The sequence below is a fragment of the Sorex fumeus genome, unplaced genomic scaffold (assembly GCF_029834395.1).
Source record: "Sorex fumeus unplaced genomic scaffold, SorFum_2.1 ptg000064l, whole genome shotgun sequence".
NCBI classification, from domain to species: domain Eukaryota; kingdom Metazoa; phylum Chordata; class Mammalia; order Eulipotyphla; family Soricidae; genus Sorex; species Sorex fumeus.
Window position 1 is genome coordinate 3,455,669 of NW_026606121.1, and position 22,187 is coordinate 3,477,855.

General features: G+C 44.9%; 1 protein-coding gene across 2 annotated transcripts in view; it reads left to right on the forward strand.

Annotated features, from left to right (window-relative positions):
- Positions 1-22,187, forward strand: part of RNF216 (ring finger protein 216) — a 114,748-nt gene that overhangs the window by 29,453 nt on the left and 63,108 nt on the right. For both annotated transcript variants that reach the window (XM_056128392.1, XM_056128393.1), the window contains exons 8-13: positions 4,223-4,337; positions 7,806-7,945; positions 11,339-11,389; positions 12,344-12,481; positions 15,983-16,131; positions 18,475-18,553. In XM_056128392.1, coding sequence (XP_055984367.1) covers positions 4,223-4,337; positions 7,806-7,945; positions 11,339-11,389; positions 12,344-12,481; positions 15,983-16,131; positions 18,475-18,553 — 672 coding nt within the window. The remainder of the gene's footprint in view (positions 1-4,222; positions 4,338-7,805; positions 7,946-11,338; positions 11,390-12,343; positions 12,482-15,982; positions 16,132-18,474; positions 18,554-22,187) is intronic.

The following is a 22,187-nucleotide window of genomic DNA, read 5'->3' on the forward strand; positions in this document are numbered from 1 at the left end:
TAGACAACTGTTGACTCCCTACAGGTCCATGCATTGGGAATGCTGGGGTGAGCAAAACAGGGTTCCTTTTCTCATGGAGATTAACAGAAGCTGTCTTTTATATTTATTTTTGCTTTTTGGTTCGCACTCGGCGATGCTCTGGGGTTACTCCTGGCTCTGCATTCAGGAATTACTCCTGGCAAGGATCAGGTGACCATATGGGATGCCAGGGATTGAACCCAGGTTGGCTGTATGCAAGGCTGTATGCAAGGCAAATGCCTTACTGGCTATGTGATCGCTCTGGCCCCAAAGCTGTCTTTTCTCACCTTTCCTCAACTTCTCTATTATTCTCCAGTGTCATTCTGAGGGTGTCCACTCTCACACCTGTAGATTTCTCTTCCTGTGTTCTTTGTCACCTCTGTCTCTATAGAGGTAGCTCTGCCTAGTTCTGATCTATTTCTCTGAGAGACTTGAATCCCTTTCCACTCCTGATTTTACATCCTGAAGTGTCCATTGTAGTATCTTTAAACCATCTCTAAAAGAAATATTGATCACTCAGAAGTTCTAAAAATATTTCCAAATTACATTAAAAAGAAATTTCTTCGAAGACTGATTTACAGAGTTATTCATAATGTAGTTGTTTCAGTCATTCGGGCATTCCGTATTCCCACACCAATTCCACCACCAGTGTCACCTTTCTCACTAATGTCCCTGTTTCCCACCCACCTCACAAGCCTGTACCCTTGGCAGGCATTGACAAATTTACTTCATAATGTTTTAATCATTAAAAAAATCTCAACCAGAATCATTTTAATCATTAAAAAATCATTAAATCATTAAGAAAATCTCAACCAGAATGAAAGCTCTTTGGAAGGAAATGAATTTGCTGTTTTCTGATGCCTGTATTCTCATGGTCAAATCTGATAACTACCACAAATACTCAAAAATTCAACCAAGAGGAACAACATGCACTCAAGAATCATTTTTCCTTTTGCAGTTCCTGTCACTTCTCCCTCTACTGTGCTTACTTGCACTACTCAGATACCCACTTCACGTGTTAATTTTGAGAATCCAGAGTGCAGTTTGGGGGCCGGAGAGATAGTACAGTACATAGGATGCTTGCTTTGCATGTGGCTGTTCTAGGCTGTGCAAGCACAGCCAGATTGTATAAATCTACCTGTGAGAACAAGGTGATGTCAGGAATTTTGATTCTGGGAATGGCCTGAGTTGAAATCCTAGCATTCAAGTTTGAGTAGGAAACCTTTCCATTTCTTCTAGGCCTTGCATCCCACTACTCAGTAACCACAAAACCTTCCTCCAAGGGCCTGTGTGAAGGAGAGGTCATGAGTAGGAAGGTCTGTGTTGTATTCAGCACATAGTAGGTGTATGTAGCAAATGATTATACATTCAGAGAAAGAGTGATATTTTTCTCTTCGCTAGCTAAAAAGTTTTTTTGTTGGTTTTTTTTTTTGTTTTTGTTTTTTTTTTTTTTTGCTTTTTGGGTCACACCTGGCGATGCACAGGGGTTACTCCTGGCTTTGCACTCAGGAATTACTCCTGGTGGTGCTCAGGGGACCATGTGGGATGCTGGGAATCGAACCCGGGTCGGCCACGTGCAAGGCAAACGCCATTCCTGCTGTGCTGTCGCGCCAGGCACACTGAAAAGTTTTCTTTCATTACCATGGATCCTGGGAATATGCTTTTTTTTTTCTTATTTTATTTTTATAAAGTTGTTCACAATAATTCTTTCCATTTAATATTCAAACACCAGTCCCACCACCGCGCACCTTCCTACTCCGTAAGAGTGTGTAAGGATTGTTGTATTTCATCCTGGAGCCATTTAAACCCTGGTGTTAAACCCAAATCAATGTGTGCTACTTTTGGTCCATCAGTGGGCTATAGTATGAGAGGTCCAGGAATTCTGAAATTTAGAATATGATTAAGAGCAGATTCACTCATGGGTAAGGCCTATGTCACTCTCTTCTTGGCCATTGATGAGATTATATGGCAGGGACAGTTTGTGGGTGTGACTGCCAAGTTACTGGAAAACTTGGGAGCTCGTGGGAGAAGGCCCAGTCCTGCTCCAAGTGAGTTTGGAGATCTTATTTACGGGCCCCTTGTACCTGGGATTTTCTGCAGGTTCCCTGTAGGTAAGGCTCATCCGAGCCCGTGAGAGCAACCTTAAGCATGGCTGCGGTTGAGTTCTGGAAGTTTTCAGCTGCCAGGGTTCTGCTGGAGTGGGGAGAGAAACTCAACCCGCCCCCTTCCAAGTTGCCCTGGTGAAAATAGCCTGATGTGGTGTCAGGACCTATACAAATATATATTTTTTTAAGAATAAAATTTAGGGGCCAGAGCTATAGTATACAGTGAGTAGGATTCTTGCCTTGCACACAACTAACCTATGTTCAATTTCCAGCACCCCATATGGTCCCTCAAGCCCTGCCTAACTATATAACCAGGAGTAACGTAACGCCTGGGCTGGGTGTGGCCCAGAAAACAAAAAGAATATGCTCAGAATGATTTGTCAACATTCTCTTAATAAAGACACATCCCTTCAACTTTTAGTTAACAAATGAGTTTAAGACACTGATGTTGCAACTTGCTGGCATCCACCATGTGCTGTGTAACTATTTTCTCTTTTTTGGGTTCACATCCTAGTTCAGGAACTGAAGTGAAACAGAGCCAAGCAAGTAGATAAGTACACAAATCTGTGCTAAATAATAGGAAAGGAAATTGTAAAGTGCTTTTGGAAGTCTGATGGGTATACCAAGGTTAGAGTCAAAGGTTCCAGGAGGGTATCTCTGAGCAAGTGACTTTGATTACAAACATAAATGATGCAAAGCAGATAGGAGCAAGGTAAGTAGGGCACAGATTGTGATATCATTTTCTAGTGAGAAGTACTATAGAAGGGGAAAAAAACCTATAAGTTTCAGCCTGGGGAACATCAGATTGCCAACATGCTGGGTAGAACCTGTAGAACATGCAAATAGAAACAGGCTTTGGGTGGCTGAGTGGAGAAAAAAAGGTGGAAAATAGACTGGAGAAAGAATATTTGAGTCCTTAGCATCTGTGGCCCCACTGTGCAGGGGTGGGTGGGGGGCGGGGGAGGCGCTGCTCTCATGACTCTGCATGTGTAAAGACCAAGCCAGGCAAGGGCGGCAGGCCAGGAGAAGGCTGGGAGAACGGAGCAGGCAGTGTTAGGTTACTGGAGAGGTCAGAATATACTGTAGCAATTATTAAGATTTGCAAGAGAAGGAGTGGCATTAGACCAGGTTAGTGTACAGTTGGAAAGCATTTGCAGACAGGGCCTTAGGCTATTTTGACTACTGGGGGCAGGAAGGAAGAAGGCTTGTAGCTGAAAGGACAGGGGTTTTCTGTATTTAAGATGGTCAACTTGAGCATGTTTAAATTCTAATTGTAGGGGCTGGAGCGATATCACAGCAGGTAGGGCATTTCCCTTGCACATGGCCGAACCAGGTTTGATTCCCAGCATCCCCTATGGTCTCCGGAGCACCACCAGGAGTAATTCCTGAGCACAGAGCTAGGAGTTATCCCTGTGCATGGCTGGGTGTGACCCAGAAAGAAAAAAAAATTCTAATTGTTAAACTTTTACAAAACAGAAAGGAGTCCTAAAGATATGAAGGGAAATGATTATCACTAGGGTAAGAATTTTGAGCCCAAGTAAGCAGTTCTCAGAGAATATAGGTAAAAGCAAAGAGGAAAATTGAGGGAGGAAGTTAGTGGAAAATGGAAGGTGGAGTGTAGAACAGAGAAGTGTCATGTAGAAATGACTGAGTATAACTCCTAAGACATTTGTAATGTAATTTAACCTGTACTTACCTCAACTTAGTTTCTATTTTTATAGCTCACCATTTCATTTGTTAGCATTTTGATCCTGCCACTGTATGTTATAATTTATAAAGTTTAAGAGAGCAATCCTATTCTTTTTTGTTTGCTTATTTTGGGGCCACACCCAGTAGTGCTCAGTACTTCTGACTCTGCACTCAGGGATCACTTGGGACAGGACTTGGGGACCATATCAAGTGCAGGGATCAAACCTGGGTTGGCCGTGTGTGCAAGGCGAATGCCTTATCCACTGTGCTATTGCTCGGGCCCCAACCACTGCCTATTTTTGGTTACCCAGGAGGTAGCAGAAATTATTAATCATATGAGATTTGGGGACTGCTTCACCTATTGTTTTGTCCTGTTTTCAGTGATAACCTCTCCCTTTCTCAATTTTTAGGCCTTTTCCGATGCCATTAAAAAATGGCAGGAGTTATCACCAGAAACCAGTGGAAAAAGAAAAAAAAGAAAAGAAATGAATCAGTATTCTTACATAGATTTCAAATTTGAACAAGGTAATGGCAAATTGTGAATGTTGCTGATGGCGTGTGAAGATGCTTTGTAGAACCTTCTTTCTGCGCAGGTGTGTGGGAAGTTGAGGCACTGGCTGTAGGTAGCCCATGGAGTGACTCTGATGTGACTTTTTTGACAACACATCACTGTTAGCAAGTGACCATAGCTGTCTTCTTAGGATACATAAGAAAGGATAGTCTTAATGCATGTTAAAGGATTCATCTGTAGGGAAAGTGTTGTTAATGCTCTTAAGCTGGGCATGGGGATGGGAAGGAACTCAGTGTGGTAAGAGTTAGCTTATTAGAGTATAAACTGTCTAGGTCGGTTTGCTCACTACAGAAGGGTCATGTACACACAGTGAGCAGCTCTGCATAGGAAATGCAGTTCAATATCCTCTTGTCATTTTAAATTCTGTTATTCTAAGTAAATAGTTGAGGGAAATCCTTTTAAAAAAAACTACTTCAGTTCGTATCCCAAAAGATAAATTTGGTAGATTGTGCATTAGATTTACTTGTGTCCAAAAAAAGTGCACTACAACCATTGCCTATAGATTTTGACATATATAGGAATTTGTCCTTTCCTCTTATGTATTACCACTGTTTTTAATTACATAGCCTGATTTTGGATGTGACTAAATAAAAATCCATGCAATTGTAGAATTGAAAAGTGTTTGCATTTGAACTTTTCAGGACCTGGCAGGAAAGCTCGTACGCTCTGTATCCTATAGACCTTCCATGAGTCTGTGAAACAGTGCTCTACTCACATGACAGTCTCTTCCCATGTGACAGAAAGCAGGGCTACTACGTAGGTGGGTCTTCAGTCAGCTGAATGTGTCCACAATTTTGACAAGGCATCCCAAGAGCATTTTCTGACTTGGAATGAAAAGAAAGTACCAGTTTATAATAATGGTCCACTCCCTAGTGACCAGCCATACTTTATACGAAGTTCTTCCTTCCCCCTCTTTGTTTTTGTTTTGGGATTTGGGTTGTACCTGGAGATGCTCAGGGGTTACTCCTGACTCCGCATTCAGGAATCATTCCTTACCATGCTCAGGAGACCTTATGGGATGCTGGGGATCGAACCTGGTTGGCCACGTGCAAAGCAGGCACCCTCCCTGCTGTACTATCTCTCTGGCCCAGTTCTTCCTTTAAAGTCTAAATATTCCATTGTAAAATGTCTGGGTTTTTTCTTGTTTCTGAGAAGTCTCAGATTCTGTTATCTCTTTTTCTCTCCGTCCCCATGTCTTTTTGTTTTTTGGGGGGGGCACACCTGGTGGTGCTCAGGGCTTAATTATGGTTCTAGCTCTGCACTCAGGTCATTCCTGTTGGGACTTGGGGGACCATATGATGTCAGCGCATGCAAGGCAAGCTCTCTACCTTCAGTACTGTCACTCTGCCCCAGAACCGACTCTTTTTTTTTTAATTTTGTTTAAATTTTTATTAGTAAAACACCATGAGGACAGTTGTAGATTTACAAATTTTGCTGCTTGCAGAACCCACTCTTTTAAGTTCCAAATCTGAGGATTTTTTTGCATCATGTATTTTCCCCTATCAACTTCATTTTACTTGCTTTTGCCCCATGTATCATAATATTAGGTTATGTTTTTATTATTTATTTGTTTTGGGGGTCCTTTCACATCAGTGATTCAGTGATCAGGACTCACTCCTGGCTTTGTGTTCAGGAATCACTCTTCATGGGTTACTATATGAGGTGACCAGGATCGTACCTGGGTTGGCCACAGGCAAGGCAAACAGTACCAGCTGAACTGTTGCTTTGGTAACAACTTGTGCTTTCTAGCACATGAGGTAACTCAGGTTCAGGTTCCACTTTTTGTTGGAAAAAACATGACCAACTTGGGTTTGATGTCAACACCCCATGTGGTACTCCAAGTCCACCAGGACTAAGCCCTGAGCACCTCTGGGTGTGGCTCAAAACAGAAAAACATTTTAAATAAAGTGGGAGAAATTTGTCTACTTGACTTCAAGACTTACTGTTTATGGGGCCGGAGTGATAGCACAGCAGGTAGGGTGTTTGCCTTGTTCTCGGCCAACCCTGGTTTGATTCCCAGCATCTCACATGGTCCCCTGAGTATCACTAGGGGTAATTCCTGAGTGCAGAGCCAGGAGTAACCCCTGTGCATCACTGGGTGTGACCCAAAAAGGGAAAAAAAAAAGACTTACTACAATGAGTAAGCCTGGTTTCTGTTAGTAGGACAGATAAAAAAATTGGATTAGAGTGTAGAATCAGAAATTGTCTTAGGTTCATATTTTTAAAAGTTACTGCGAATGAACAGAAGAAAAAGGATCATGAACGTAGTAAATATTGATAAATTGAAAACTAAGGAATCTGAAGAATAGACTTTTGTGACTAAATTGAACATTTCAGTGGACTAGTTTTATTGAAAATGTAAATTAACAAATCAATAGAAGAAATGCAAAAATTTTAGCAGATCAGTTACCTGATACATTTATTATTGTTTCCTTTTTTTTTAATGGTATTTATAAATGTTAGTGTTTGTCCATCTTCTGTTTAGAGATTTTCAAAGTGAAAATTTTTGGACTGGAAAAAATAGTTTAAACGGTAGAAGTTCATGGCTAGCATTTGAAGTCTTCAGGTCAGTTCCATCAATGTACCTTCTCCTAGCACTGCTGGTGTGACACAGGTAGCCCTTGAGCACCATCCAGGTGTTAGGCCTGCATTGCTGGGCTGAGCATTGCTGGGGGTATTTCCTAAAATGAAAAAAAGGATTGCTAACATACAGGGTGAGACTGGAGAGAAAATAGAGATTAAGGCACTTGCTTTACACATGGCCAACCACAATTTAACCCCCCTTACTACATGGTCCATGATCACTGCTAGGAGCAACCCCTGAGCTAGGAGTAACCTCCAAGCTGCAGATTGTGGCCCCAAAAACTGAAAAATAAAACACATAAAACATGTGCACCTAACCGAATGACTAAAATTTGAAACTGATGATATCGCAGGGGAAAGATAGTACAGAAAGATGTTTATCCAGCTGACCCTGGCTTGATCACCAGCACCACATGTGGTCCCCTGCGCATTGCCAGCTGTGACACAGAATCCTGATGCGGGGGAAAAAAACAGGTATTAAGGATGTGGAGTGTGAAAAGAAGTCACAGCTTCTGGTGAAAGGAGTATCGTTTAGTACAGCCACTTTAGAAGACTGCCACTATTTTCTGAAGCTGCTTCATGTGTGCAGGACTGTGCTAGACATGTTAGCAATCCTATATTGCCCCAGATTACAAATCCTAGTAACACATAGGAGAAGCCCTCCGGTTGGAGCACAGCAGAAGGCTAAAGGACCTAAAAGGCACTTTTAGGGAAGAGAGAGGCACTCAGTCCTCTCACCTGAAATGTACCTAGGAGAAAGGTAGCTGACCACTCAACAGCTGCCTGGGGTCCTAGCAAACCATGTTCTGCATGATCCTGCATTGTCATATATTTCCTAGGTAACATAAAAATAGAGAAGAGAATGTTCTTTCTGGAAAACAAGCGGCGACATTGTAGGTCCTATGAGCGACGTGCCCTCCTTCCAGCTGTGCAGCAAGAGCAGGAGTTCTATGAGCAGAAAGTCAAAGAGATGGCTGAGGTAGGTCAGTGGCTATGCCTTGATCATGTTTCTGGGATTCTGGGTGGTGGTTAGTGCTCAGTCACTGTCACTGTCACTGTCCTCCCGTTGTTCATCGATTTGCTCAAGCGGGCCCAGTAACATCTCCATTGGAGACTTTGTTGTTACTGTGTTTGGCATATCGGGTACATCACGGGTAGCTTGCCAGGTTCTGTCGTGCGGGTGAGATACTCTCGGTAGCTTGCCGGCCTTTCCTAGAGGGGCGGAGGAATCGAACTCGGGTCGGCCATGTTGGCTACGTGCAAGGCAAATGCCCTACCACTGTGCTATCGCTATAGAACTGTTTCATAAGGAACTGGAGAGAGTACAGCGGGTGGGGCCTTGCACAGAGCCTGCCTCAGATCATCCCTGACATCCCTATGCTGGAGTGATTCCTGAATGCAGAGCGCAAAATAACCACCAGGGGCTGGAGTGATATTTTTTCCCCCATTTTTCAGTGCATCCTGAAAATCACAACTATCTGTACAGATTTGCCTCTTGTTGGAAGCACCTTGTATTCCATTGTCTGTACCGAGATCCTGGGTGGTGGTTAGTGTTGATTCAGAGTCGGTTCAATTATTCCCCTATGATGGTCATTTTAGGTGCTTTCCACTTATATGCAGTGATGAATCTCCTTATGTGTAGTTAAGATTTCTGTCCCAGGGTATCTTTTTTTTTTTTTGCTTTTTGGTTCATACTCGGCATTGCACAGGGGTTACTCCTGGTTCATGCACTCAGCAATTATTCCTGGCAGTGCTCAGGGGACCATATGGGGTGCAGGGAATTGAACCCGGGTCGGCCACATGCAAGACAAATGCCCTACCCACTGTGCTCCAGTCCCTGTCCCAGGGTATCTTTGACATGGGTTCTGTAAGTGGGATTGATGAATCAAAGAGTAAGTACTTAAGAAACTATGTCAGAAGGCCAAATTTCTTTCTATAATGGTCATACTATTTTGCATTTTCAGTGGTAATATTTAAGCACCTGTTTCCCTGCTTGCCTTTCCAATGAACTTAGGTTGTCGAACTGGATTTTCACCCATTTGATTTTTTTTTTTTTGCTTATGCTCCTTTTTGCTACTCAACAGTATTTCCTGTTTTTTTTGTTTGTTTTTTATAATACTGTAGGAGTACTATTATTTGTTCAGCCACTGATTAAGCTGATTGAGTTGGGCATGAACTCCACGTTATTTTTTTTTTAAATTGTATCACCGTGAGATAGAGTTACAAAGCTTTCATGTTTGAGATTCAGCCATACAGTGATGGAACACCCATCCCTCCACCAGTGCACATTTTGAACCACCCACATCCCAGTCCTCATCCTGCCTCTATGGCAGATAATTTCCCCAATACTCTCTCTCTAATTTTGGGCATTATGTTTTGCTTGAAATTTCCCACCATCATTCAAGCCTACCTACCAGGGCCAGATACTAGATAATTTATTTATTTTCCTTTGCTCATTTTGCGTATTATGAGAGCTTGCAGAGCCGCAATTGTAAATGTAAATTTCTAGATTGTAAATGATTGGGTTCCAGAGACATTAGAGAGTATGGCACTAATACATTTTGGGATTCAGTTGGGAGTTTCTGGGCCAGGGCTGTTAGTGTGCCCAGAGGCAAATTGTCGGTGTGACAGCCAGTCTGCTGGGGGTGGGGGGGAGGGGGAAAGGGACTGCCTGAGTCCTCTGCTGCTATGCAGCCTGAAGATTCAGTCCTGGAACCTGCATATCTGGGCCTTGCTTGTGGAAGCTCTTGGTCACTGGGATTCCATCAGGAGTAGAAGGGGAGACTGCGCCTGCTCTATCTGGGGTGCCCCAGTGAAATTGGCCTGGTTTGGGTTTTGGAGAGATCTCTGGCGCTGTGATGTCTTCCGGTACTCGCTGCTGTGTCTCTGGGCCAGGGCTGTTGGCACACTAAGATTCACATTACAGAATTTTCAGCAGATTATATCTTGGTGAGGTCCATCCTGAGATAACGGATTGAGGCTGTGAGGGTATGGCTGTGATTTTGGATTGTGGAAGCAAGTGGCTGCTAGGGGCTCTGCTTGGGTGAGCACAGGTCAACCCGCCTCCCTCCAGTTTTTCCTGGTCTGTTCAGCCATGCACAGGTCCGAGCTTTTCTGCTGCTTTTGACCTATTTTGAGACTTTTTTAGAGGTCTCTGAAGCAAGGCCAGCAGTAGAGCTTATAGGGTGGTGCTGTAGTTGGTCCATGGAGGGGGGAGGGTGACTGCTAGTGCTTTCATGTGTATTGGAAGTGGGGGGAGGTAGCCCGTCCAACTCTGAGAAAACCTGGATATTTGAGTCACAGAACCCGCATACCAGAATTTTCAGCAGATTATATTTTGGTGAGGTCCATCCAGAGACAATGGAGTCAGGCCAGGGATATGGTGGCGATTTTGGATTGTGGAAGCAAGCGGCTGCTGGGGCTCTGCTTGGGTGGGCCACCTCTCTCCAATTTACCCCAGTCTGTCCAGCCATTTGTGGGTCTGAGATTAACTGTGGCTTTGGATCTCTTTCGAGATTTATCTATGGGTCTCTGAAATAAGGTTAGTAAATGAGCTTATATAGCTGAGCCAGAGGTGATTTGTGGGTATGGCTCCCACATACCTAACTTTTCTTGATAAACTTGATCCCAAGTTGTTGGGGTCTGGCCATAGGCACAGTGGCAATTTTGGGGAATCAGGAAGCCTGAAGGCACCATTAGGCTGCTGATGCACTCGCCTGGCAGGTACAGGTTGATCTGCTGATGGCACCATACCCCCTAGTGTTTCATGTTTTATGTCAGTCTTTTCTCTTAGTCCTTCTCTTTCTAAGGTCAGGTCTAATAAACTTTACCCCATATTCCCTAGTATTTTTTTTTTTGGCTTTTGGGGTCACACCTGGCGATGCATAGGAATACTCCTGGCTCTGCACTCAGGAATTACCCCTGGTGGTGCTCAGGGGACCATATGGGATGCTGGGAATCGAACCCGGGTCGGCTGTGTGCAAGGAAATGCCCTATCTGCTGTGCTATCACTCCAGCCCCTCCCTAGTATTTTTATGGTTTTCTTTTTACTTTAGCTTTCTCTTTTCTTTTGTTTTTGGAACCATACTCCTGGCTCTGTGCTCAGGATAACTCCTGGTGGTGCTCAGGGATATATGATTCTGGATCTCATACCTGGGTTGGTTGCACGATTACCTACTATACTTTTTCTCCTGCCCCAAATTTAACTTTCTTCCAGATTTTCAGGTTACTAAGCTACTAAACTCCAACCAAAGATATCTAAAGATGACCATTGATAATAGAGTTCTCTTATTTTTATGGGAATTAATTCCAAATGACATTAATTTTAATTAATTTCCTAAATTTTTATCTTCATGTTTGTTTTTTTCCTCAGCATGAAGATTTTTTGCTTGCCCTGCAAATGAATGAAGAACAGTATCAAAAGGTAGTTTGATGACTTATTCTATTATTTTCATGGGCAGTTTTTTTCTTTTATTTTCTTGCATCTTGATGGTAAATTAATTCTGTATAATCTAATGATCAGAGTTTGTGGTTTTACCAAGGTAAAATCAGAACATGAAGTAGATACAGTCACTTGTTACTAGTTTTGGATTGAAATCGAAGGGAAGTTAGTAAGAGAAATGATTTTATTAAAAATTACCACTGGTAATCTGTTGAGTATACTCTTAGAGAAAAATTTAGAACTCATGCATCACTTAGAAGGAGGTATGTCTGCTATTTTTGTAACTTTTGACCTTTTCTAACTTGATAGGATTGGACTGATGATTGGATCAACCACTGATAAAACAAAGATATCTCTCCTGGACTGAAAGTTATTTCTTTGTAGCTTTAGTGATCTTCTAAGATAAAGATTGAGCTGAACACTCAGCTTTAGTTTAAGTTTCTTTATATTCCTATCTTAAAACGAGACCAGAAGAACCCAACTTTTAAAGTTTTTGGATAATATCCTTCAATGCTACTTGTCTTTAGTTCTTCTCATATTAGCATCAGATTACAGAAATAAATTTTGTTGGCACCACTGAGTAAATATGATTCTATAAAACAAATGCACAAAATTTCACTGTCTTTTTATAGTTTTTTTTTCTTTTTGGGTCACACCTGGCTATGCACATGGTTTACTCCTGGCTCTGTGCTCAGGAATTACCCCTGGCGGTGCTCAGGGGACCATATGGGATGCTGGGAATTGAATTTGGGTCGGTCACGTGCAAGGCAAACACCCTACTTGTTGTGCTATTGCTCCAGCCCCATCAGTTCATTGTTTCGTGACTTCTGAGGATTACTTTTCAGTTCACTGAGTGTGGCTGTGGGTTATATGAGCCATGACTGCCTCCTCTACTTTAATAGAGAGAATTTCCTTTGTATTTATGATGACCTGCAGGATGGCCAGCTGATTGAGTGCCGTTGCTGCTATGGGGAATTTCCATTTGAGGAGCTGACGCAGTGTGCAGATGCTCACTTGTTCTGCAAAGAGTGTCTCATCAGATATGCCCAGGAAGCGGTCTTTGGATCTGGAAAGGTAAGAACGAGGGCATATGTCCGTATATGGAAGCATTCAGAGTCTAAGGACACTGTGCCTATCGATAAGTGTCAGATCTCCTAGAAGTACCTTTTCTGGAATGAGGGGTAGAGTTTCACTAATCACTTAATCACTTAACTTCCCGTTAGTCATCGATTTGCTCGAGCGGGCGCCAATAATGTCTCCATTTGTCCCTGTCGCGTGCTAGTGTAGCCCAATGGCATCTGTTCGCTCTGGGAACATGAAGAGCCTCAAAACGATCGTTCATGATCTTCACGAAGAAGTCTGACCATCTGGTAGGTGGGCGGCTACGCGGTCTTTTGACATCCCGTGGAATCCAGTCAGTAACAGCTCTAGTCCAGCGGTCATCTTTAAATCTCATTACGTGACCAGCCCATCTGATTTTTGATACCTTGGCAAATGAGACAGCATCCTTGATTCTTGATCGTCGACAGATGTCGGAACTCCGGATTCTTTCTCTCGTTTGAGTGAAACGTGATATTCCAAGCATAGCTCTTTCTATTCTTCTTTGGGAGACCTGAATAGCATTCTCATCCTGTTTGTGTAGGGCCCAGGTCTCTGAGGCATATGTTAATGCAGGAAGAACAGTGGAATCAAAGAGATGTGCCTGGAGCCGGAGGTTCTTCGTCTTCTTAGCTATTTCTTCGACGTTCTTGAAGGCGTTTCAAGCCACTCTCTTCCTCCTGCGCAGCTCGGGTGCCAGGTCATTTGTCATGTTGACTTCTCGACCTAGGTACACATAGCTGTTGCATTCGGAGATGGTCGTTCCGTTGAGAGCGAATGGGGCATCAGGAACGAAGCTGTTTCTCATAAACATTGTCTTCGTAAGATTCAGCTATAGTCCTACCTTTCCACACTCACGGTCAAAGTCGGCCAGCATTTGTGCCACTTGGCTGATGTTTGGTGTTATTAAAACAATGTCATCAGCAAAGCGGAGGTGGTGTAGTTGCCGACCATCTATCTTCACTCCCATTCCTTCCCATTCCAGTCGTCGCATGATGTTCTCGAGGGTGGCACTGAAGAGTTTCGGTGAAATGGTATCACCCTGCCGAACCCCTCTCTTGACATCAACGATCACTTCTTTGTAGAATGGTGAGATCCTGGTAGTGAATCCGCAATACAGCTCACGGAGGATCCTGATGTATTGGGCTTGAATGCCCTGATTGGCTAGGGCTTCAATGACCGCTTCCGTCTCAACAGAATCAAAGGCCTTCTTTAAATCAATGAACGTTAGACAGAGCGGCATCTTGAACTCCCGAGAAACCTCAGTGAGCTTGGTTATCGTGTGGATATGGTCGATGGTGCTGAATCCTTTTCGGAAACCGGCTTGCTCACATGGTTGTCCTTCATCTAGTGTTCTGCCAATCCTATTTAGGATGACTCGAGTGAACAATTTGTAGATGACAGATAATAGGCAGATCGGGCGATAGTTGCCAATGTCATGGATGTCTCCCTTCTTGAACAGTAGTACGGTCCTGCTGGTTTTCCATTGGGATGGAACCTTGCGTTCAGACAGGTAGCATGTGAAGAGCCGAGCCAGTGTATTGATGAGTACTGACGGCAGGTTCTTCAGGTGTACAGGTCTGACCTTGTCTGGGCCAGGTGCTGTTTGCTTCTTTACCAACGAAATGGCGTGTCGAATTTCGGAAGGGAGAACGTTGGGAACGACATATCCATCCTGTGGAATTTGGTATGTCAGCAAGTGGACATGGCTATCGAAGAGATTTGAGTAGAAGTCATGGATAATCTTCTCTATTGCCGTTCTGGAGGATGTGATGGATCCATCAGGACGTCAGAGGGCAGTCATCTTGGTCTTGTAGTTGGCGAAGGACAGGCGGGCGTTACGAATACTTTTCCCAGCTTCTGCCGCATCTACCAGCACTTCTGCTCTTCTCTCTTTGAGGTCTTCCTTGATCGCATCTCTGCACTGCTTTGCGAGCTCAGTTAGCTTGCGGTTGCCTGAGGCATGCGCCAAACCACACACATCATAAGACACTAAATACCCATCTTCTGAAATTGTCGTACCATATTTGATAGGGTTCAAATATGGTAACACCTACAAGGGCGATTAGAGGTCGCCCCAAAAGCCTCTATCCCTCTTGGAAAGACTGGCAAGCTACCGAGAGTATTCCGCCCACATGGAAGAGCCTGGCAAGCTATCCGTCGTGTATTTGATATGCCAAAACCAGTAACTACAACTGGTCTCATTCATTCATATATATATATATATATAGACACATTCAAGACAGTCCCAGTGTGTGCTTCATAGCTGCAGAGCACAGCAGATTCCCTATCCTGGAATAGGATCATTCTCCTATACTGCTGCACCTGCTCTGCAGGGGCATGGAGTCCCTCACTTACCTTCCTGTTTATAATGAGAATTAAGGAGAGAATCAGAGATGGCACCTGGCAGCATCTTTGAGTGTAGGGGAGTTTCATAATCTCTGTTGTAAAAATAGATTTACAAAATATTTATAATTGGATTATACTTGCAAAATGTTCTCTATTCTATTCAAGTCATTTGTTACCGCTAGTCTAAAGCAGTGAGAAAGGAATATATTTGGGGTTGGAGGGAATCCTTATGTAGTGCTCAGGGAATCAGGGGCCATGGCTGATTACTGTTCAGACATTGTGCTGTGACCTTCCTCCTCCCTGCGTTTTCCCTTCTACATCTACTTTCCATCTTTGTGGATACTAACAGGGATTTTCTGATAGTATCATGGAGTTTTGTATCCTGGTTTTCTTTTTCTTTTTCTTTTTTTTTTCTTTTTGGGTCACACCCGGCGTTGCACAGGGATTACTCCTGGCTCATGCTCTCAGGAATTACTCCTGGCGGTGCTCAGGGGACCATATGGGATGCTGGAGATCAAACCTAGGTCGGCCGTGTACAAGGCAAACACCTTTACCCACTGTGCTGTCACTCCAGCCTTAGTTTCTTTTTTTTTTTTTTAAGTATGGTTTCTAAAAGGGACTGAGAGACCTTTCTCATCTCAAAATCCTAAGTTTCTATTTTTTGGGTGGAGGGGCCACATTGGTGCTCAAAGTTTATTTCTGATTCTGTGCTCAGGGATCACTCCTGGCAGTGCTTGGGGGAAAATATGCGGTGTCAGGGATTGAATGTAGGTTGGCCACACACAGGGCAAGTGCCCCTACCTGCCATAGTATCGCTGCATCCTCAAAATCTGAGTTCTTAAGCACTGTATTTTTTCTTTGGCTTTTTGGGTCATACCCAGAAATGCTGAGGTTACTCCTGGCTCTTCACTCAGGATTACTCCTTGCAGAACTTGGGAGACCATATGGAATGCCGGGGATTGAACCTGGGTTGGCTGTGTGCAAGGCAAACGCTACCTTTGTACTATCACTCTGGCCCTTAAGCATTATTTTTATTTTTCTAACACTGAAATATATATTTAACCATGAGACTGTTTTCCTGAAAACTTGGTTGACATTTTCTTTTCTTGCCCTTGCTCCCTGATCTAGTCAGAGCTTAGCTGCATGGAAGGCAGCTGCACATGTTCTTTCCCGACCAGCGAGCTGGAAAAGGTGCTACCCCAGGCCATTCTGGGCAAATACTATGAGCGGAAAGCTGAAGAAGAAGTTGCTGCAGCCTATGCTGATGAGCTTGTCAGGTGTGTTCAGAGTTGGAGGGTATCTGCCATCAGTTCTTTCCCTTTGGGGAAACTTCCCGGGCACTTGAAGGAACATCTTCAGGGCTCTTGGATTTTCTGGTATTACTTGCTGTTGAACAAGAGGACAGTTTGTTTTTTGTTGTTGTTTGTTTTTGTTTTGGGGCCACACCTGTTGATGCTCAGGAGTTACTTCTGGCTCTGCCTTGTGACCCTGCTCAGGGGACCATATGGGATGCCAAGCATCCAGCCTTGCTTGCCCATGTGCAAGGCAAATGTATTACCCACTATACTATCACCCTGGCCTCATGTGAGCAGTTTTATTAATGAAAAAAGCTGCTGCTTATATTTTTACCTGCATTCTTTAGCACCTCTTAATCATCTGTCTTATAAGGACTACCATTGTATAGTATTTTAGCAGATTTTAGCAGAGAGATATGTTAAGGGTATGTTCAGGAAGTTAGGGGATAGGTATTTAGGGAGTGGTTTGCATTGAGGCCTAGACTGGCATCTACAGTCTCCTGTGAAAACCCTTGGAAGGGAGCCTCGGTCTATTTATTGATGGTTGGTTTCATGGTGCTTGGGATTGAACTCAGGCACTTGGCTTGGAGCTATCTCCCCAGCCATGGAGTAGTAACTGGGCCTTAAAAACTTATACAAGAGAACCAAAGAAGAAGCCGTGGAGTTGATGCAGAGAGCTGGAACATAGGGTTTTTTGTGAAGGAGGCCTGGGTTTGGTTGTTGGTACTACTTAGTCTCCTTGACAACTTAGGGAGCAACCTCCAGGCACTGAGTCCTGAGTAGAACCCCAGCCAAACTGGTTATGGTACCAAAACAAAATTTAAAAAACCCAAGGGGAGCATGAAAATTAGCTCAAAGGGCTGAGTACATACTTTGCATGCGGGATGCCCAAGTTCAATCCCCAGCACTGAGCAAAGAAAGAGCAAAGAAATGAGTAGTCCGTATGCTCAGCCAGCTGTTGCCCCCGAACAACCCAGGGTTAAAAAGTTATGCTATTGTCAGGTTACAGTAATAGTACAGTGGGTAGGGTGCTTGCCTTGCGGGTGGCCAACCTTGGTTCAATTTCTGGCACCCCATATGGACCCCCAGTACTTGTGCCCGTGTTTCAGATCCCCAATTGCAGAGAGATCAAGTCCACACACGATAATGCAAAAGTAAAGGAACTATATTAGTAGCCCAGGCCAGCACTAGCTCAAGCTAGGGTCCAAGTCTCATCCAACACAGTGGAGTCTTGGCAAGGATCCCGACTCCAAATCACAAGCAGTTTATATAGGGTTCAGAGTTAAAAAGCAATTTGTACTGATCTATTTTTTTATCATTGGCCCTATTGCAATGGTGGTCAGAAATTAGGCAATGACAGGGCTGGAGCAATAGCACAGTGGGGGGGGCATTTGCCTTGCACGTGGCTGACTCAGGTTTGATTCCCAGCATCCCATGTGGTCCCCTACGCACCGCCAGGAGGAATTCCTGAGTGCAGAGCCAAGAGTGACCCCTGTGCATCGCTGGGTGTGACCCCCCCAAAAAAAGAAAGAAAGAAAGAAAGAAAGAAAGAAAGAAAGAAAGAAAGAAAGAAAGAAAGAAATTAGGTAATGGTTAGCAACAGTTTCTAAGGAGGGCACAGTTGACTCTTCATGACCGACCAGACCCAGCTGCCCGATTCCTTATCTTGGCAAATTACTCAACTGGGAGTTTACCAGAAATTGCAAGTCCTGCTTTGGGGAAACAGAAACTGAGACCTGGTAGAGACTTAATGTTAGCTATAGCTTGTCATGGCTTCTGAGGAGCCTGTTTTTGGGCCTCACACTCTGAGTGTAGAATTAGAAGTAAGCCCGGAGAACTGCTGGGTGTGGCTCCAAAACAAAAAGCAAAAAACAAAAGCTATATGATTGTTTAGGAACCATAGTATTAGTATAGTGGGTTCGATCCCTGGCATCCCATATGGTTCTGAGCCCCGCCAGAGCCAGAAGTAAGCCCTGAGCTTACTCCTGAGTGTGACCGTAAAACCTGAAAAAAGAAAAGCGATATATTGTCTGGAAAAAAGGTCCATCTTAGTCTCAGCAATCACATGGAGTCAAATCAAACTTTAGTTTTTCCTGTTTGTTTGTTTGGTTGCTTGCTTTTTGGGTCACACTCAGTTGTGCTCAGGGGTTACTCCTGGCTCTGCACTCAGGAATTATTCCTGGCGGTGCTCGGGGGATCATACAGAATGCTGAGGATTGAACTCGGGTAGGCCTCATGCAAGGCAAACACCCCACTGTACTATTGCTCCAGCCCTCAAACTTTAGTATTATGAGTAACATTTTTTTCTCTTGTTTTTGACTCCAGGTGTCCTTCCTGTAGCTTTCCTGCTCTGTTGGACAGTGATGTGAAGAGATTCAGTTGTCCTAATCCTCGATGCCGAAAGGTAGGGAGCCAGGTGTTTTATGTTTGAGTTCTGGCGCCACGGGCTCTCCCTCTGGTTTTCTATATGCTGACCTGTGAGAGGATGTCAATGTGTTTCTTCATAAGTGCTGGGAACCTGATTGCGAGTCCAGAACTCTCGGTCCCTTTGTTACACTTTTCTGCATATTAGGGTGGATACAGTCATGGAAATTGTGAGGGGTTTTCGGTTGTTTTGGTTTTTTTCCTCTGTGCCAGTGTTTTTCTTGCTCTTTTCCCCATCTTGTGATGCTCAGCTATCCTGTGTGCATCCACGGGTATCCACATGCACTCAAGTATGTGCTCTCACACACACCCTGCTGTTACAAAGCTTAATGGTGGGTGTATGTGGTATCCCTGCAGTTTACCAGAGATAATGCAGTGTATGTGCTCAGCCCTTTGAACTCTCTTTGGCCGAGAGAGGCAAGAATGCAACACACACACACGAGTGCTGCTGGAAGCACCTTAGATTCCTTGCGCTGTTGTAATTTTGAATTTTTAACTGCTGCCAATTTTTTTCACCACCCCCACATTCAGTTAAGAAACCAGCTGTAGGGGTATGGTGCCGCCAGCAGGTCAATCTGTACCTGTGAGGTGAGTGCATCAGCTACCTGATGGCTCCTTCAGACTTCCAGATACCCCAAAATTGCTGCTGTGCCTTTGGCCAGACTCCAAAAACTTGGGGCAAAATTTACCAAGAAAGTAAACGGCCAAAAGTTAGGTATATGGGAGACACACCCACAAACCACCTCTGGCTCAGCTATATAATTGGAGGCATGGCCTCTTTGATTCCTGATTGAACTGCTTAATGGCCATGATCCCAGAGACTCAGAAACAAATCTCAAAACCCAGCAGCTTTTGGCAGAAATGCGTCCGATCTCTGCAGTAGATTACCGGTGCTGGGCCACTCCAGGTGGGAATAGGTTTCATGCCTTGGCCTGTTACCCCTGGCGGCCCGGTGGCCACCACCCTCCAGAGGCCACTGGACAGTCAGGTTTGGGCCCCCAGTGACGAGACACACAGGGCCTCACGGGATGGAGGTGGAGCCGGTCCTGTCCTCCCCACCCCAACGAGACCCCAAGTCATCGCCCATGAACGGCCTCTCTGGCTCCTGATCAAGCTGCTTAACGGCCATGATCTCAGAGACTCAAATCTCGAAACCCAGTTGCTTTTGGCAGAAATGCGTCAAACCCCACAGTAGGTTACTGTCGCCGGGCCACCCCAGGAGGGAAAGAGTGTTGTGCCTCCGCCTGCTTCCCCCTGGCGGCTCGGTGGCTGTCATCCTTCAGAGGCCATTGGACAGTCAGATTTGGGCCCGCAGTGATGAAATACGCAGGGCCTCATGGGATGGGGGTGGAGCCGGTCCTGTCCTCCCCACCCCAACGAGACCCCAAGTCATTGCCCACGAACGGTCTCTCTGGCTCCTGATCAAACTGCTTAATAGCCATGATCCCAGAGACTCAGAAACAAATCTCAAAATCCAGTGGCTTTTGGCAGAAATGTGTCTGGACCCCGCAGTAGGTTACTGTCGCCGGGCCACCCCAGGGGGTAAAGGGTGCTGTCCCTCCGCCTGTTTCCCCTTGGTGGCTTGGTGGGTGCCATCCTCCAGAGGCCATTGGACAGTCAGGCTTGGGCCCGCAGTGACAAAACTTGTTGGGCCTCACGGGATGGGGGTGGAGCCGGTCCTGTCCTCCCCATCCCAACAAGATCCCAAGTCATCCTCCACGAATGGCCTCTCTGGCTCCTGATCAAACTGCTTAACGGCCATGATCCCAGAGACTCAGAAACAAATCTCGAGACCCAGCGGCTTTTGGCAGAAATGCGTCAAACCCCACAGTAGGTTACTGTTGCCGGGCCACCCCAGGGGGGAAAAGGTGTTGTCCATCCGCCTGCTTCCCCCTGGTGGCTCAGTGGCCATCATCCTTCAGAGGCTATTGGACAGTCAGGTTTGGGCCCACAGTGATGAGACATTTTGGGCCTCACAGGATGGGGGTGGAGCCGGTCCTGTCCTACCCACCCCAACGAGACCCCAAGTCGTCGCTCACGAACGGCCTTTCTGGCTCCTGATCAAGCTGCTTAACGGCCATGATCCCAGAGACTCAGGAGCAAACCTTGGAGCCCAGCAGGTTTTGGCAGAAATCCCTTCAGATTTAAGTGTTAAAATTTTGGAATTTCAAAATCACGCGGCCACTACGGCAGCCATGCGACATCATATGTTATTCATAACCAGCAATAGAAAACAAATTGTCTACTGTTGCCTTTTCAGCAGATCTGAGTGTTGGGGTAAATCCCAAATAATAATGGTGGGTCTGGTGTCAAGACACTGAATGTGATCAAAGTAGAGAGAGAGTAATGTGGAAATCATCTGCCCCACAGGTGGTGGAGGGTGTGGGATGGGGGTATACTGGGGTTGTTGGGGGTGGAGAATGGGCACTGGTGAAGGTATGGGTGTTTCATTGTATGACCGAGACTTAGACCCGAAAGCTTTGTAACTGCTTTCACAGTGATTCAATAAATAAAATTATAAAAAAAAAAAAAAGTAAGGTGGAGTTCATGCACAATCAGCTAACCAGTAGCTGAATAAATAACAGTACTCCTACTGAAAAAAAAAAAAACAACTGTGTGGTTGCAATATACAGTTTACAGAAGCTAAAGGTTCTGGAGGCCTTGAAGCATCTGAAAACAAAAAACAAGGAGGTGCCAGGGCGGTTAGTGCAGCTCCAGAATATCTGCAGAACTATATAGAAACGCTAGAGGGAGCAGGAGACCGCATGAATGTCTCAAAGAAAGCCACCTCAGCAAAACCTAAGTATCACTGTATCACTGTCATCCTGTCCTTCATCAATTTTCTCAAGCAGACAGCAGTAACGTCTCCATTCGTCCTAGCACTGAGATTTTAGCAAGTGCCACATTGGCGGCTCTTTCAGGGTGAGGGGAATGAGACCCATAATTGTTACTGGGTTTTGGCGTATTGAATACGCCATGGGAAGCTTGCCAGACTCTGCCATGGGGCAGGATATTCTCGGTAACCGGCCGGGTTCTCCAAGAGTGAGAACTAGACAATAAGAGGTCTTTCGGGAGCTTGGTTTTATTTACAGTCTCTGGATCTTGGCCATTGATGGAATTACATGGTGCCGGTTGCAGTTGATGGGTGTAACTGTCTACCTACTTGAAAAGATGGGGGACCTTGGTAGAGGAGGGCCAGTCCTGATCCAAGCAGGCTTGGAGATCTCAGCCCCAGGTCCCACACACCTGGGTTCTTCTGCCATTCCTTCTTGCGTGAAGCTCATCCGAGCATGTGGGAAGTGGTTTTGAGCATGACTGTGGCTCAGTGCTAGAGGTCCTCAGCTGCTGGGTCTCTGCTCAGGGAGGGGAGAGAAACTCAACCTGCCCCCTCCAAGGGGCCCCCGTGAGGACAGCCAGGCATCGGGACAGGAGACTCTGCCAAAAACCTAAGTGGTTTGTTGTTGTTGTTGTTGTTGTTGTTGTTGTTTTTATAAGGGGGAAGGAGGGGCTAGAGAATTGTGCACATATATTCACATGAGACACATCTACACAAAGGTTTGAGGGGACTCAGAATCTATGCCAGGTCATGGGTGAAGGTTTTCCTCCGTATAAAG